This window comes from Typopeltis vanoorti, chromosome 18 (genome assembly GCF_054136105.1).
Source record: "Typopeltis vanoorti isolate ZY-2024b chromosome 18, IOZ_Tvanoo_1.0, whole genome shotgun sequence".
NCBI classification, from domain to species: Eukaryota; Metazoa; Arthropoda; class Arachnida; order Uropygi; family Thelyphonidae; genus Typopeltis; species Typopeltis vanoorti.
In genome coordinates this window covers 66380428-66399604 of record NC_143566.1, presented here as the reverse complement: position 1 = coordinate 66399604, position 19177 = coordinate 66380428, and the positions used below count along the sequence as shown (strand labels likewise).

The following is a 19177-nucleotide window of genomic DNA, read 5'->3' as shown; positions in this document are numbered from 1 at the left end:
CAGAGTGAAGTTACTTCACACACAAACTTTGTTTGCTTACATTTGGATAAAGGATTAAACCAAGAATATACTTTCTTAGCATCTTTAATTTACAGTGTAACCAAGTGGAAAAACTTCCAACAACTATCTCTAATCCAGGTGACACCTTTTGGCTACTTGTATATGGAAATATCACTTTTGCATTACTTCAAGCTTGGTATCACTTCTGGATCTGGCTTCCACTGATGAGATCTCAATAAAGGTTGAAACTAGTCTGAGTAGTGACCCCTTCCCATAATGCATAGCATTATGGGAAGGGGTCACTACCCTTCCCATAATCATGTTTTGTTATGTTAAAAAAATTTGTTTTTTTTTTATTTTTTCAAAAAAAACATAATTTTTTGAAATATATTACGCGACAAACTCATACAATAACCTAACAAAGTGATTTTATTAAATAAAATATTATAGTTACTGTTACCACCATTTTACAATTATTATATTTGATAGTTAAATAATGTTTTTCTTATGTAAGATATAACACAGATGATTGTGTGCAAATATTTCATGTTTAGATCATGAAATATTTGTTTAAAAATGATAGCCTTTACAGGTTGATTGTCTCCTCATACTTTTTGATTGGCATTTGTACACAAGCTATATTAATAAACGTTTTTGTGTGAAATACGGCTTTTTTTTTGCTCGATGATGCGAGCCCTTTGTTAAAATTTCCATAGCTCACCACTGGCTGTATACCCATCAGTTTTATATGATAAAACATATAATCAAAAAAGAAAGGACCCACAAACTTTACATCAGACAAAATCGTAAGCATCTCACAAAATTACTTCCAATTTCTTTCTCTGTGCTACCAAGCATGCACAATTGCTCCTCCATATCTTATTTGAGGTAAATTCTGAATGGACCTTACTTTTTTTTTTGGATGTACCTCATATATTCAAATTAATAAAATCAAAACCAAATCCTGTGATCTTTTCAAGATCACAAGATTTAATTAGAACAAACAGACAAAACCACTTAATTGTAATAACCACTGTTTCTTCCTTTCTAAATAGTGGTTTTGGAAATCTAATTAAATAACTCATACTTGTTTTGTTTTTTAAAAACAAAACAAAAAATAATTGCTGGCCGAGTGGATAGCCTATCTGCTCTCCAGCCCAAAGGCTGCTGGTTTGAATCCTGCCACGGGCACTGATGTTTGTGATTGTCTGTGGAAATACTTGGTGTACAGCGATAGATGGCAATGCGGTCAGTTGGTGATTGAGTAGTGGAGACAGAATTGTTGAGCAGGTGCCCTCGCTCAATGAGTCCTTGGACTCCCTGGAGGTGTCAAATAATAATAATTGTTGTTGTGCATAGCATTCCTTGAATAAGACTGTTTCAGAATACTCTCATGTCTCACTTAAACTTATATTAATTCATCTTTTTTTTCTTCCCTTCTAGAAACAATTTGGTTATCCTTGAATATAAAAAAAAAAAGCTCATTTCTTCTGTATTTAAAACTTAACAAGAACAAGTTTGTTGCTCAACCTGTTTTAAAAGAACAGTTCATTACTTTGGGTGAAACAAAAATTCTTAGCATTTTTTTTTTTTTCCCTGCACTTAAGTTTAGCTTCCTTTGAAAAAAAGTTTTTTTAAGACATGGGAAGAAGGATTCTGTGAGGCGGGGGGGGGGGGGGGGAACATTTTAAGTTCAAAAGTTGCTGATAGGGGGAATATGATGCTGTACAATGTAAAAAAAAAAAAAAAAAAAGGACAGACATATGAATAACAAAGGTTAAACTGAAATGAAAGATTACTTTTATGTTGCACTTATGATAACACAGCAATAAAATATTTAATATTAATTTAATTTAGCATAGTTTTATAGTAGTAGAGCTTAAGTGTTGTCACAAACTTGTTGCACAACTTGAGCATGTAGAGTTCCCCATGAGAAAGAGGACAATGTGGCCACTGTTTTTGTGGACCAGAAATTGCATCCTGTATAATATTATTACTTGAAATAATATTATTTTGAATATTCATCATCATCATCATAAATCAAAAATCCAGTTATGCCTTTTTATTCTCGTATATAGGAAGTAGGCGAGGCCGTTTAGCTCTATCTAACTTTTGGAGACTGAGTGGGCAGTTCAATCTCCACTGGTACCCAATCAGAGATAGCTGGCCCAAGGCTATCACCAATTAAGCGACACGCAGTGAAGAGAGATGGCTCAACAAGTGCCGCCATCTCGTGGTCCCTAACACTTGCATTTAATGTCTGAAATAATGTGGTTTCTACAGGCGATTTTCTTGAGTTTACAGGACGAAAATCCCAAGTTTCCGGAGGGAAAAAACCCACTTGCCCGTGCCAGGGATCGAATAACTTGGGAACCGGTCAAAAAAGGCTTAGAGAAATTTTTTCTAGTCGCAGACTAGATTCGAAACCAAGAAATCTTCCTTTGTGTGGTTAAGCGCCGTGGTGTGCAAACTCCACATCCACTGAGCTACACAGGCTCCCCCTTGAATATCATTTGAAAATAATATTCGAAGTAATAAGATTTCAAAATACTAATAATCAAAATAAATAAATAATAAAAATAATACACACACACACACACACACACAAGGAAATGAGTTTAGTTGTAATGATTAATTTTTCACACTGCTACAGAACTGCTCTCATAATTGCAAAACAGTCCAAACACTACCATCAGTGCTAAGTCAACATGCAAGAACAATGCCAGTGGAAGGCTACTTTCTTTCATCCACCTGAATAATGCACAATATTATTTCAGATTTCCCTTTCCCTAAACCTGTGTACTTGGCTAAATTGCATATAAATGTCATATTACATTACTACTTTTCATAGATGTCATTATCTCTATGCAAAGCCTGCCAAAATAAAGTGTTCCATGATCTATTTGGTTATTAGTTTGACAACAGTTCTGTAGCAGTGTGAAAATTAGTGATCATAACTAAACTCATTTCCTTGTGTGTGTGTGTGTGTGTGTGTGTGTGTGTGTGTGTGTATTATTATTATTATTTTATCATTTATTTATTTTGATTATCAATATTTTGAAATCTTATTCCATCAAATAATATTCAAAATAATATTATTTCAAGTAATAATAATATTATCATTAAGAGAGACCTCTAGGTAGTCATCGAGGGAGGTCACATACTGCACACACCAGCTATCATACTTATTCTTGAATTCATTCAAACTGCTTGCACTCACAACATCCTAGATGAACCATTACACATTCATGTAACAGTTCCTACACATTCGGTGTTTCTAGTAATGTATTGATTCATATTTAATGCTTGTTGCATATTTGTATGTTCGTTCCAACCCAGATGAAGCCACTAGCTTATGTGGTGAAACTAGTAGGTTTATTAAATATTTACAACCCATAAACCCAGTGTTAGGTATTTTTTAATTAAGATTGGTGATGGTTTCCAGTATTGGAAGGACAACCCAAACATAAATGATATGCTAAAATTAAAAAAGATATTTTTATTGGCAACAAATTAATGTATTTGAAGTTTGAAAGAACTGTCAATATTTCTCTTACTCGCAGACAGGCTTATATGTTGGTTATGCATTACTAAATCACTTAAGGAATTGACAACGTAGATACGAATATAAATTAAATTACACTATGCTTTAATAAATATTTCCGATATTTTGGCAACGTCACGTTGCCATCTTCAAAAGGAACTTATAATAAAAGGCACGTGCATGTAGGCACTGCAACACAGTAACTGAGAATGAAGCAATTGTTCTCCTAAAAGTCCTGATGATGCCCTCTAGCGGGATAAGTAGATGTTCTTGGCCTTTGGGCTGAAGGTCTGCTGAAGTAAGCCTCCCAAATATGGGGCAGTCTCATACAACCAAATTTGTTGAGGTTTGGAGAGTTTCTTAGGGCTGAGGCCGATTCCATAAATAGTCTTTCGAATTTGTATTTGCTAGCTACAGTGTATTACTGTAGGTTTCTTCCACCGTATTCTGTGGCATGTATCCAGAACATGGTCTGCAAGACCAGAATGGCTGTATTTGTGAAAACGGATGTAGTCCTTGTGTTTCGAAATTCTGATATTTGCCAAACGAAATAGCTTGAGTTCATAGTGAACTGAAATAGGGCTGAGATATTAGGAGAAAATTTAGCTTGGATTAGCTCTAAAGATTTCTTGAGTGGGACATTTGTGAATAAGGAGGAGACATCAAAGCTGACCATTATGTCGGTATGTTGTAGTGTAAGGTTTTCTATGCTGGCTTTGAAGTGGGCTGAGTTTTTTATGTGTGATGGTCTGTTGCCAGTATAGCGTGTGAGCGCTTTGGCCAAATGTTTAGCTAATTTGTATGTGGGGGAATCAATGCCATCCACTATGGGACGTAATGGCACATGTATGTATTTTTGGGAGTCCATAAATACAGGGGTGGGGGTATAGAGTTAAATGGCTCTAATCTGTTGATAACTTAATTACAGGCCAAGAAGTGACTTTCTTAAGGAGCCTGTGAAGTTTTCTGATTTGTGAGTTTGTGGGATTGTATTCGATAGGGAGGTAAGTAGCCCGATCTAATAGGAGAGCATTAAGCTTATCCGTATAGTCCTTTTGGTTAAGTACTACAGTTGCATTTCCCTTATCTGCTTTGGTGATAACTATTTCTTTATTATTCCTCATTTCCTGCAGAGCTTTATATTCCTTGTTGGATATATATGTTGGTTTTTGGTGGTCTTGCTTTGGAGAGGACACAAGCTACATCCAGACTTACACTGTTGGCGATTCGATTTGGGAGGTGGCAGATTCTGCATTCGATCTAGATCATAATATCCTCACTAGGTATTTTTCTGGGAGGATTGGTGAAGTTGTGGCTATGTGAAAGTGCGTTGAGGGCTTCAGGGTGATTGAAGAAAGGTCGATTACAGTGTTGGTAGGAAGTTTTTCATTGACGGTAGAGTTCTTTTTTAATTTTTCAAATTTTTTCATCTGTCGACCTCTTATTTTTTCAAATTCTTTATCTGCAGCGGTACATGAAACGTCATGTAAAATTGACCAAAGCTTGTGATTTAAAGTGCATGAAAGCTCTTCTTCAAAAGCAAAAATAGCTTTTGTTAATGTCCTCTAAGCAAAACCGTGTAGCGGAGATTTGTTCCCACAGCAAAGCGTAGCCGGCATGGTTATATATATGGACAGCTTTTTGTGAAACAAAACGGTGCTTGAATTTTACACAATTTGGGATTACCTGATTATCCCGGCAGCATTTTAGGAAAGTTAGACGATTTAATTGTCTAGTCAACTTCATTTTACTGTATTGCCGGGCCTTCCGTGCGATCGCATCTCCATGGATGATAGTAATTCTCATAGACAGGCTTATACGTTGGTTATGCATTACTGAATCACTTAAGGAATTGACACCGTAGATACGAATATAAATTAAATTACACTACACTTCAATAAATATTTCCGATATTTCGGCAACGTCACGTTACCATCTTCAAAAGGAACTTATAAAAAAAGGCACGTGCACGTAGGCACTACAACACAGTATCTGAGAATGAAGTGATGAACCTATTGTTCTCCTAAAAGTCCTGATGGTGCCGTCTAGCGGGCTAAGTAGGTGTTCTTGGCCGTTGGGCTGAAGGTCTGCTGAAGTAAGCCTCCCAAATCTGGGGCAGTCTCATACAACCAAATTTGATGAGGTTTGGAGAGTTTCTTAGGGCTGAGGCTGATTCCATAAATAGTCTTTCAAATTTGCATTTGCTACAGTGTATTACTGTAGCTTTCTTCCACCGTATTCTGTGGCGTATATCCAGAGCATGGTCTGCAAGACCAGAATGGCTGTACTTGTGAAAACAGATGTAGTCCTTGTGTTCTGATATTCACTGTCCTGCCTGTTTGGCCAAAGTAAGACAGTTTACAGCTGTAAGGGACCTGCTGTAAACTTTCCCTAGACCTACTTGGTATACACCAGGTAGGTCTAGGGGAAGTGGTTGGTCTTTAGTGGGGCAGATAAGGGATTCCAATTTTCTGTATGGTCTGTAACAGGAGGTCGTCATGTTTTTTAAAATTCTGGTAATTTTTTCCCAGGTGCCTCGGATGTAGGGAATGGTGATGGATTTAAAGTAATCCTTGATGTGGAGGGGGGGGGGGTTGTGGTTTGTAGTTTCAATATTTTTTGTGGGGGGGGTAGCCATTGGCTGAGAAAGTGTCGAGGTCGTTAGAACAGATTAATTTAACTCTGTTGTATAGTGTTTTCACCACACCACACACCAAGAGGAAAACAACAGCCTCCCTTTCCTAGACACACTAGTCGCCTGCCAGCCTGATGGAACCTTGGTTTTCTCAGTTTATAGAAAACCCGCCCATACAGGCAGGTACATTCACCAACAATCCCACCTTACCCCCTCACAACAATATGGAGTGGTGAAAACACTATACAACAGGGCTAAACTAATCTGTTCTAACGATATGGCCCTAAACAGTGAACCAAATCGCATCCTCAACACTTTCTCAGCTAATGGCTACCCCCCCCCCCCCAAAAAAAAAAAAAAAAAAACCAAAAAAATATTGAAACCTACGACCCACAACCCCTCCCCCCATCCGCAACAAGGATTACTCTAAATCCATCACCATTCCCTACATCCGAGGCACCTCGGAAAAAATTACCAGAATTTTTAAAAAAACATGACGACCTCCTGTTACAGACCATACAGAAAATTGGCATTCCTTATCCGCTCCACTAAAGACCAACCACTTTCCCTAGACCTACTTGGTGTATACCAGGTAGGTCTAGGGAAAGTGGTTGGTCTTTAGTGGACCAACCACTAGGGAAAGTGGTTGCTCCACTATACACCAGGTAGGTCTAGGGAAAGTTTACAGCAGGTCCCTTACAGCTGTAAACTGTCTTACTTTGGTCAAACAGGCAGGACAGCGAATATCAGAATTTCGGAACACAAGGACATCTGTTTTCACAAGTACAGCCATTTTGGTCTTGCAGACCATGCTCTGAATACACATCACAGAATACGGTGGAAGAAAGCTACAGTAATACACCGTAGCAAATACAAATTTGAAAGGCTATTTATGGAATCAGCCTCAGCCCTAAGAAACTCTCCAAACCTCATCAAATTTGATTGTATGAGACTGCCCCAGATTTGGGAGGCTTACTTCGCAGACCTTCAGCCCAACGGCCAAGAACACCTACTTAGCCCGCTAGAGGGCACCATCAGGACTTTTAGGAGAACAATAGTTTCATCACTTCATTCTCAGTTACTGTGTTGTAGCACCTACGTGCACGTGCCTTTTTTTATAAGTTCCTTTTGAAGATGGTAACGTGACGTTGCCGAAATATCGGAAATATTTATTAAAGTGTAATTTAATTTATATTCGTATCTACGTTGTCAATTCCTTAAGTGATTTAGTAATATTTTTCTTAACATGTTAGGCTGTGCAAATGGTCACAGTCATATGAACTTGAATTAATAATAAACCTAATTAATGCAGTGATAAGGCATTTCACCTATCTGCATAATCTGCTAGTCAGTTAGTTTTGTATATTTTTGGGTTGTTTTTTCCGTATTTTGCAGAATGAAAATCTCAAGTTTTCTTCAGTAAAAGACCACATAAAGATACTTAGCACCCAGTTCTTTCATTTGCATCTTAAATGTCATTGAAAGAACCTCTTTGAAAACATCATGCTGAAAAGTAACATGTTGAAATAGCTAATGCCAATTTAAGGTTGTTACAAGTGACAGTTATATAAATCTTGTATAAGACATACCTCAGGCATGCAGTGGACTCCACCATGTCATTAAAAATATTGGACTTTTTTTCTCTGAACTTGGTAGTGTGCTGTGATGAACAATGCAGATGACTCCTTCAGAATGTTCTCTTTATGCAACATTAGTATTCAGAATTCCATTACTCTGGTTAATTTTGGCTTGCTCATTATAACAGAAACCCTTTACACAACTTTTTAAACTATAAGTAAATTTCACCCACAATTGTGCTATAGCTTTATGTGAAATACAATTAATGTCAGTGCATAACTTTGATTCTTGAAAAAGTGGAACATAATAGGGAAATTCTGAACTTGTATTCATATTATGACAAAATTAATCACTTGCCTGCTTTTGCTTCAAGAAAAAACATTGACTGCTCAGTGTGAGAAGCAGAATTGCTCTATCACAGCCCTAATGTTAGCAGAATGCAACTCATGCAGCACATGTTTTAAAAAAGTCAATTAACGTATGATGACATTGCAAAGCTGGAAAAAATGATTCATTCTACTCTATACGCTGTTTTTAAAAGGAGTAAAGAATATAAGGTTACCTTGATGGAAGTTTTTTTTACTTGACTATGCTACCCAATTATAAATTTGGTTTAATCCTTTATCCAAGTATAAGCAAACAAAGTTTGCACATGAAGTATTTTCAGAACCTGGGCAACTCATGGTAAAAGTGGTATAAGTTCTCATCACTTGCCTTAGCATCTCCCAGTTGCCCCGGTCCTGAAAATACTTAAGCGCAAACTTTGTTTGCTTGCACTTTGATAAAGAATTAAACCAAATTTATAATTGGGTAGCATAGCCAAGTAAAAAAACTTCCATCAACTTATCTCTAATCCAGAGAATTTTAATAATAAGGTGTACACCTTTTGGCAACTGGTGTAGGTAAATATGACTTCTCCATTACTTCCACCTTAGTATCATCACCTCTGGGTCTGACTCCCACTCATAAGACCTCAATAAATGTTGAAACCGGTCTGAGTAGTGGTTCTTCCCTTAATGCATAGCATTATACATCTCCTTGTGGAGATGTGCTTTGCATTATGGGATATACTTAGGCAAGTGATGAGAACTTATACCACCTTTACCACAAGTTGCCCCAGTCCTGAGAATACTTCAGGTGCAAACTTTGTTTGCTTGCACTTGGATAAAGGATTAAACCAAATTTATAATTGGGTGAATATAAGGTTACCAGCATAGTCAGAAAAGTTAAATCAGATTATGAGAAGACCTTAGCCAAGAGGATTAAGGGTAATTCCAAAAAGTTCTTCTGCTACAAGGCAAGTAAAAGGAAGAATGACTTTGGAAGGATAACCTTGGTGGGTACTGATGGTATTGAGGTGACCAAATCAGATGTAATTGTAGAATTACTGAGTAACTACTTTTCAAAAGTCTATCCACCACGTGAGGACATCTCTGTACCTGTAGCAATAATTGATGTGAGAATTGAAGTTAATGAATCAGAGGTACTTAGTATATTGCAGAATTTAAATGCAACCACTTCTGTAGGTTTAGATGGAATTTCAGCTTGGATGTTACATGAATGTGCAAAGGAATTGTTAACACCTTCTATTTGGTTATTTAACTTAAGTTTGAATTCTGGTATGGTCCTAGAGAGTGGACGGAAGGCAAAATAGTTCCTTTGCATAAAGGGGTCTCTAAGACTGGTAGGAAATTAAAGACCAATCACCATCTCGGGAGTTGTAAAAGTATTGGAAAAGTTGGTTAAGGACAGAATTCAAGACTGGGTGGATCAGAATATGATACTCTATAGGGGCCAACATGGTTTTTGTTAAAGGTTGGTCCTGCCTTAGCAATTTATTAACTATTTATAATAGAGTGACATCTCAGTTGGAGGAAATGCTACACAGTGATACTTCTAGATTTTGCGAAGGCTTTTGACAGGATATCCCATGGAATACTGTTGTGCAATTAGAACAAATGGGAATGAATACTAAACTGGTGATATGGATAAGAGAATGGCTCATGGAGAGATACCAGAAAGTAGTGTATGGAGGAGCAGAGTCCAGGATGAAGGAGGTGACCACTGGTGTGTGCCTCTGTGCTTGGGCTGTTATTGTTTAATTTGTACATAAATGATATAGGAAATTACTTGAAGGGAGATATTCAGTTGTTTGCTGATGATGCAAAGTTGGATAGCACAATAAAAAAAATCAAGCTGATGTGAGAGTTTGTAGGATGATTTAAATAAGCTGGCAAAATGGGCAAAAGATATCGGAGGTCAGTTCAGTGTGGAAAAGTGTAAAGTTATGCATTTTGGGATTAAAAGATTACCAGCTGTGTGTCACATTGATGGAACGCTCCAAGAGATTGATGAGTCTAGGGACTTGGGTGTTGATGGAAGTTTTTTCATTTGGCTATGCTACCATAGCGAAGTAAAAAAAGGATTTGGTTTAATCCTTTGTTCAAGTGTAAGCAAACAAAGTTCGTGTCTGAAGCATTTTCAGGACTGGGGCAACTCGTGGTAAAGGTGGTATAAGTTCTCATCACTTGCCTTAGTATCTCCCATAATGCAAAGCACATCTCCTTGCAGACATGCATTAAGGGAAGGGCCCACCTACCACCTTTACCACGAGTTGCTCCAGTCCTGAAAACACATAGGCGCAAACTTTGTTTGCTTATACTTGGATAAAAGATTAAACCAAATATATAATTGGTAGCATAGCCAAGTGAATAAAACTTCCATCAACTTATCGTTAATCCAGAGAATGTTAATAATAAGGTGTGAAACTTTTTTGCAACCGTATAGGTAAATATGACTTCCCCATTACTTCCACCATAGTATCACCACCTCTGGGTAGTGGCCCTTCCCTTAAAGCATAACGTTATACATGTCTGCAAGGAAATGTGCATTGCATTATGGGAGATACTAAGGCAAGTGATGAGAACTTATACCACCTTTACCACAATCCTGAAAATACTTCAGGCACAAACTTTGTTTGCTTACACTTGGATAAAGGATTAAACCAAATATATAATTGGTAGGGACTCTTGGTTGTGTTGACTTGAGTTGAAATTCAGAGGGAACATTGCTAAGGTGTCGAAGATAGCACATAGAATTACTTGGTTATTATTCCTCTTTATAAGGCATTGATACTTCCACATTTGGAGTACTGTGCTCAAGTCTGGTCACCTGGATTCCTTGGAGATTTGAAATGGTGTAGAGGACTCAGAGGAGAGTGACTAAGTTGGTGAGTGGTGTAAAAAATGCTCCCTACATTGATAGATTGAGAGTGTGTGGATTACAGAGGTTGGTTGATAGGCAGAGAAGAGGAGATATGATAGAAACATTTAAATTACTAAAAGGTTTTTATGAGATTGATGCAGAGGAAATATTTCAGCTGTGTGATAGTGATGGAAGAACAAGTGGTCATCCCTGGAAATTAAGGAGGAGTGCAGTTAACAAGGATGCGAGAACTAGATTTTTTGTTTGGAGTGTGGTGAATGAATGGAATACATTGCCTGACTCAGTTGTGAGTGCTTCGTCTGTTAATGAATTCAAGAAGAGGTATGATAGATATTGTTTTGATAGTTTGGGTCTCCCACGATGAGTCTTCTGACTCCACAGAGATACCTGTATATTAATAATAATAATAATAATAGTTATTCGAATTCTTTCATTGACTGTGTTGTTTTTTAATCATTCCTTCTCTTCAGTTACATTTTTATTTTCTTTCAGATCCACCACAACCTGTTGAAAATTTCAGATGTGTTAGTAGAAACTTTGAAAACTTAACTTGCAAATGGCGAGTGCCTTTTAATCCCATAAAAACTACCTTTAACCTTACCAGAATTTCTGTGGCAGGGTTTGTATTTACTTTTCCTTTTAATGTTATTAATGGTCATAAATGTTTTAATCTCTGTTTATATCTTTAAAAATAAACTCATAAAGTTATTTCTGCAAGTGACTTGAAATATTTTAGAATTTGTGTCGATGTACATTTCTACTTCTTGTAGCAGAACTATTTTATTTCAGAGTAGTCTGTTGAAATGATAGAAAGTGTAAATCAAAGGACTCTCACCTGTAGCTTTTATGTTTCTTGGTGTGTATGGGAGGGACTTATTTGACTACATTTTCTTAGTTTGGAACAATTAGTTTTGAAAGGAATATTGCCATTTGTTCTGTTATAAGTATTTGTATATTCTTATTTCTTTTTCTTCGATTTCTCTGTTCCATAAAAATCATGTTTCATTTTATTATAGTAACTCACAGTACACTCTCATTACAGGAAACTTTAAGGGACTTTGAAAATTATGTTTTTTGTTATGTTTATGAATTTTCTTTTGGAAAGCATTCTTTGAGTCATAGAGAATGCAGCTTAACAGAAAAGCTAGTCCTTGGTGGATATCTAACAGCAAGATAAGAAATGAATCCCAGGCACACAGAAATGTTATAGGAAAATTTGGAGGAGAGGGCAAAGTAAATAATAATGGTAAACGCTTTCTACATTTCTGGTCAGGACTTGGTCTAGTTGTCACTAACACTATGTTTTGACATAAAGAAGTGTGTAAATTTATATGTGGAGAGAGATATATACAGGGAATAAGAAAAGTCATTGACTGTGTTAGTGATATCTTCATACTAGTTGAAATGGAAAGTGATCATTGACTTAGTTGTATGCAGGATAAAAATGAATATTATATTGAAAACAACAACAAAAATAAAAAGAATTAAAGTCGAGCAGCTTTTAGAGGTGAACTGTAGACTAACCATATAAATATCATTCAATAAAACCTGAAAGATGAAAACAAGAACCAAGCCTTGGAGTCTTGGTGACAAACTGATTCAGATAATGAAGTTATTTAAGATAGAAAAATCAGAATTTCAAAGAAGACACATGAAGTTAGAGGCAGTCCTAGAAAAGAAGAAAGTACATCAAAAGTTGCTAGCAAGTCAGTTGGCAGATGTCCTGAGAGAGTATAGAGAAAAATGTCAGAGAACTAAGCTGTATGTAAAAGTAGCTAAATAAAAGTGATAGGAAGACTGATTACAAAATATTCTGGAGACTATTGAAAAAGCTTTGGAATATATAAAATGTTCCAGGAAAAGTTCCAAATTAGTTTACCCGCTCTCTTCGGTATTGCAGATCTTATATTTTGGTCTTCTAAAGGACTTCTAATTGCACAATTCAACTAGATCTTGGCCTTCTTCTGGGTCTTTTCCTGTATTAAATAACCCAGTTTCTTAACCCTTCCTTTCCCATTCTGTTTAAAGAACTATACCACCTGAGAGTTTAGCTCTGCTCACACATTGCTGAATGCTAACTGTTGAGTTCTTTCCTGATATTTTCACTTCATTCAACTGAATGATATGAAAATATCAGGAAACCAATACCGTATTTGTTTTTTCTTCTGTTGTCTGTTTCCATCATGGGTCCCATTTAATTTGCCATCTTCACTAAAAAATGTTCCTAAGTAGCTGAAATGTTTTACTTATTCTATGATATATCATTTAGGATGCAGCTGATGTTTTCACAAATTCCTGGTTATTTTCAAAGTGTCTTTTTATTGCTGATTTTCACGTCAAATTTGTAGCAGCTATTTCATTTAGTTAAGGAATCCTGAAAGAGGAGCTGAGATACCTCCAACTTTGATATCAGGTTTAGTGCCATTTTCTTCATAATGCAGTCCATCTAGGTAATAAATAACAGTGGAGATAATGTGTATCCTTGTCTCACACCTGATTTTGCATCAATATTCTTGATGCAAAACTTTTTGATTTATAACTTAGATATAGATAATACATTGCACAATGTAATGTCCTGCTTGGACTATAGTATTTTGAAAATTTTTTCTTTTGGTAGAATCTTATCATATGCCTTTTTCAGATCTAGAAAATTTAAATAACTCCTTATTATGTTTCCATGATGAAGGTAAAAATGTGACTGTAACCTCTGTTTGGAACATAGCTTGTTCTTTGCTAAGTTTCCAGTTCACAATACTTCTTAGTCTGTTCTCATGTATGCTTTCATAAATCTTCTCTAGAACAATCAGTAAGGATATTTCTCTTTAATTCTCATATTGTTTTATTTCTCTTTTTTTTAATGGGTATTGGGTCAAAGCTGTATTACTGACAGGAGACCTCCACATAGCCTTTAAAGGAATGCGGAGAACCGACCAGGGCTTCTGACCTAATGTCCAATCCTCACCTTCTCGTCGTGCACCCTGTTGGGTATCTACTTGGATACTGAACGAATGAGGATTGTCTGGCAATTTGGGATTTAGCCGACCAAATTGTATTCTTATTGGTTAAACCAAAATAAAAAATGATGGTACAACATGACAAAATTTCATGCCGGCTGGGGTGTCGCCCGGTTAAACAAGGCCCCTGTTGTTTTCTCCAGGGAACCAGGGCGAACAGTGAAAAGTCAGCTACTGGAACAAATCTGCAAACACAACCCAACTCAACATCACCAGAGTTAAAGATCGGTACTATCAACATAAGAAGCCTGAATGGCAAGGAAATGGAGCTAGCTGAGGAATTAGATAAGTACCAGATCGACATAATAGGGGCGACTGAAACAAAAAAGTCCAAAACTGGAGAGATCTTTCTGAGCAATAAATACAAAATGTTGTATTCAGGCAATGACAATCAAGGAAAAAAAAGGAGTAGCCATAGTATTCAACACAAAATACGAGGCTAATCTTCTTGAATGGCAGTCAGTCTCAAGTAGAGTAACGTGCGCAAATATGAGAATGGGGAACTGGACAATGAGACTTATTTGTGCCTATGGTCCCACAGAAGGTTCTACTAAGATAGAAGTGGAAGAATTTTTTGAGGCTTTAGAAAAAGCAACTGACACAATGAAAAAGGAAAATGTGGGGATCTAAATAGCAGAGTAGGAAATGATTGTGAGACATACAAAAATATTTTGGGAAAATTTGGAGAAAAGAGCAAAGCTAATAACAATGGCAAATATCTGTTGGATTTCTGCTCAGGACATGGACTGGTTATTACTAACACCATGTTCCAACATAAAAATGTGCACAAATTCAAATGGAGAGAAGAGGCTAGGAATAAGGAAAGTCTCATTGACTATGTTATTGTTGAAAGTGATGTTTTCTCCCTGGTGCAGGACACCAGAGTGTACAGAGGATTTGAAATTGGAAGTGATCACTATTTAGTCTTGAGCAGGATAAAATTGAATTTCATATTGAAAAAAATAACATGTAGGAAAGTTTTAAAGCGAATAAAAGTTGAGCAGCTCTCAGATGTGAACTGTAGACTAAAATACACAAAGATTATTGAAAAAAAAAATGAAAGAGTTTGAGAACAGCAATCAAACCTTGGAGATTCAGTGGCAAACTATGAAAAAAACATTGATTGATTCTGCTAGAGAGGCATGTGGTGAGGTTGTCTGCAAGGATAAAAAAATCAGAACTCCCTGGTAGACACAGGAAGTTAAAGAGGCAGTGAAGGAAAAGAAGAAAGCATATGAAAAGTTCCTGTTCAATAAGTCAGCTTGTGCTCTTAGAGAATATAGAGACAAATGCAAGAATGCTAAACACTGTGTAAAACTAGCTAAACAAAAGTCAAGGGTGGACTTTGTCAAGAATATAGAAAATAAATATCAAGAAGGTGGCAAAATATTCTGGAGGTTGTTGAAGAAGCTCAGGAATGGAGGAAAGAGTGCTGTAAAAGGAGTTAAAGATGATAAAGATGACATGAAAACTGGAGAAAAAGATATCCTTGAAGTATGGAATAATTACTTTGAAAAACTGCTAAATGAAACAAGCAGTGATGACAGCACAGTGGTAAAAAACACTGACCAGGCATGCAGTCATGAATACACATCCATACTTGAAATAGAAAAAGGCTTGAAATGTGGAAAAGCTGAAATTTGACCAGAAATGCTGAAATATGGTGGTATAAGAGTCTTACACTGCATAGTTCAGAAAGCCTGGACAGAGGGACGAATTCCTGATGATTGGAGTAGCGATATCATAGTACCCATATATAAAAAGGGAAATAAAACTGAATATGAGAATTACAGAGGTATTTCCCTACTGAGTGTTCCTGGCAAGATCTATGCAAGTATACTTGAGAAACGGTTGAGAAGAATTGTGGAAGAAAAGCTTGAAGAACAAGCTGGATTCAGGCCAAATAGAGGCTGTCAGGATCAGATCTTCACTTTACGACAAATAGTCGAGAAAGCATGGGAATATAACAAAGGTCTGCATTTAAGTTTTGTCGATTTGGAAAAGGCATATGACAAGGTGCCAAGAGAGAAGCTATTCAATACGCTGCAGTTATATGGTGTCAATGGGGCATTATATCAAGCAATACTTAGTCTTTATTTGAGTTGTAAGTCAGCAGTTAGAATTGAAGCAAGTATGAAGTACAGGAAGATGGTTTAATGTTAAATCTGGTGTGAGACAAGGATGCACATTATCCCCTCTGTTATTCATTATCTATATGGATCACATTATGAAGGAAAGTGGTATTACACATGATATCAAAATTGGAGATGTTAATGTCAGCTCTTTGCTTTATGCGGATGATGTTATACTTCTAAATAAATCCGCTACAAGTCTGCAAGATTCGCTGACTAAATTGAATAGCTGTTGTAATAGATATGGTATGAAGGTCAGCAATAGAAAGATAAAGACAATGAAAATAGGCAGAATCATTGAAAATGTCAACTGTGTTGTGAAAGGAGAATCTTTGGAACAAGTAAAACATTTCAGCTACTTAGGCAAGATTTTTACTGAAGATGGTAAATTAAATATAGAAATAGACAACAGAATCTGCAAGGCCGGCATGGCAGGAAGTCAATTGAATAAATTCATATGGAATAAGAGAGAAATTAGTCAGAACACTAAATTAGCTGTATACAAGACAGTGTTCAAACCAGTTTTAACCTATGGATCTGAGAGCTGGGTCAAAAGTAAAACACTTGACCAAAGACTAGAGACCGCAGATATGAGAGTCCTGAGAAAGATTATAGGCATGAACAGATGGCATCAGTGGCAATATCATATTAAAAACGAGGATATTAGGAAAGAACTTGACATTGTCAGCATCCAGGAATGCGTTAGCAGAGCTAATCTCAGGAGGTATGGTCACTTAAACAGAATGGGAGAGGAAAGATTAGCAAAACAAGTGTTCTCTGCCAGGTTGGCAGCAAAACGATCCAGAGGCAGACCAAGATATAGGTGGATTGATACGGCTCAAAGTGACTTAGACGATAGAAATATAAGATCTGATAATGTTGGAGTCTTGACAAGTAACAGACTGATTTGGAGGAAAATTGTAGATAGGAAGTTAGTAATGATGTAGTTTTTTTCATGTAGTACTATCATATCCTGTACATCCCTTGAGGGTACATGGCAGGAATTTGATGATGATATGAGCTATACTCTAATCATCTGGAATTCAACCAGACTTTAAAAATTTTGGACTGTAGAACTTTTATGCATCCATATTTCAGCATTTCTGTTGAATATCATCTACTCTAGCTGCTTTTCCACATTCCAGGTTTTTGATTGCTCTTGTATCTTAAGTATTGAAATGTGCTCCAGATTGCATTTGTTTTGAATATTTTCTATTGTGGTTCTGTCACTTCTTGTTTTATTTAGCAATCTTTCCAAATAATTACTCCATATCTAGAATATCTATCTTTAGTTTTCATCTCTCCTTTGTCATCTTTATCTTTTTCCTTTTCTGTCATTTTTGCCTTTTTACTCTTTACTTCATTTCTAAGCTTTTTCAAGCCTTCGGAATATTTTGTCACCTTCTTGATATTTATCTTCTGTATTTTGTTTAGCTACTTTTACACATTGCTTCTCTTTCTTACATTTTCACTGTATTCTTTTAGAACACGTGCTGACTAACTTGCTAGCAACTGTCGATACACTTTTTACTTTTCCTTGACTGTTTCTAACTTTCAAAGTCTACCATGGAACTTCTTTAATTTTTCTGCCACAGAAGTCTTCATCATGGGTTAGCTGAATCAACCAATGTTTTCTTTGGTCTTCCAATGAGTCTCCAAGGTGGTTTGACTCCTGTCTTTAAACTTTCATTTTTTCATGAATATTTGAATATTGGAGTCTACCACTCACCTCTGAAAATTGCTTGACCGATTCTCTTTGAAATTTTCTGCACATACTTCTTTTCAGTATAATATTCATTTTCATCTTGCTGAAAACTAAATGATGATCACTTCCTATTTCAAATTCTCAGTATACTGTTTTGACCTAAACTAGCATGAACATATCACTCAACAATAACATTGTCAGTAGACTTTATTTTTTGTCTTCCTTCAATGAACACGTACATGTACATCTTCATGCTAGAAATTAACAAATGTACCTTAATGGAAAAAGAATTGAGGAAGTCAGTAAGTTTGAGTACCTGGGATCCATTATTAATGTGAAGAATTGTTTTTCAGAAGAAGATTAGGAATGCTAAAACAACATTGAGAGACTTGTCTAAAATCTGGAAGGATGGATCCATTTCCATGGGAACAAAGTTAAGGATTTTGGATGCAGTTGTTTTTCCAACAATGCAGGAAGATCAGAAAGCGATGCTTAGAATCTCTGGATTACACCAGGTAGAGGAATTAGATAAATCTTGGTTTGCCTGTTGTGCTGTTTCTCAGACACATGTGCTGGGTGGAGAACTACTGGAAAGATTATATAAGGAAAGCCACGAAAGCAGCTTTGATTCATCATCTAAACCTATATACATACGACACCCTTAAATTGTTCTTGTATTGGAAAGTAATTTTATTAAAAAGAGTGTTAAGCATTATGTAAAAGCAGCTAAACAAAAGTTGTGAGATGTTTCATTAGTCACCAGAACAATGCCACCATTGTTCTGGTGACTATTGAAAAAGTTAGAAATGGAGAACAGAGTATTGAAAAAGGAATCGAAGATGATAACGGTAACATGAAAATTGAAGATAAGAATATCCTAGATCTTTGAAGTAATTACTTTGAAGGAGTTAAATGAAACAAGCAGAGCATATCTGGTTAAATATCATCTACTCCAGGTATAAAAATTTTGCATTGGCTATACTGCATAATTCAGAGGCCTTGGTCAGAAGGTTGAATTCCAGATGATTGGAGTAGAGCTCTCATAGTTCCCATCTATTAAAAATGGGAGGGGAATAAAGCTGAATGGGAGAATTAAAGAACAATTTTTCTGCTAAGTGTTCCAGGCAAGATTTATGCATGCATTCTTGAAAAGAGGCTGAGAAGAATTGTGGAAGGGAAACCAGGAGAAGAACAAACTGGGTTCAGACCAAATAGATGTCAAGATCAGCTTTTCACTTTACGACAAATAGTTGAAGAATCATGGAAATATGACAAGGATCTGTATTTAAGTTTTGTAGATCTGGAAAAGGCATATGACAAGGTACCTAAAGAAAAGCTTTTCAA

At 36.3% G+C, this 19177-nt stretch overlaps 1 protein-coding gene across 3 annotated transcripts in view; it reads left to right on the top strand.

Annotated features, from left to right (window-relative positions):
* Positions 1 to 19177, top strand: part of LOC150096729 (uncharacterized) — a 357894-nt gene that overhangs the window by 159821 nt on the left and 178896 nt on the right. For all 3 annotated transcript variants that reach the window (XM_090408396.1, XM_090408397.1, XM_090408395.1), the window contains exon 4: positions 11475 to 11601. In XM_090408396.1, the coding sequence (XP_090264522.1) occupies positions 11475 to 11601 (127 nt within the window). The remainder of the gene's footprint in view (positions 1 to 11474; positions 11602 to 19177) is intronic.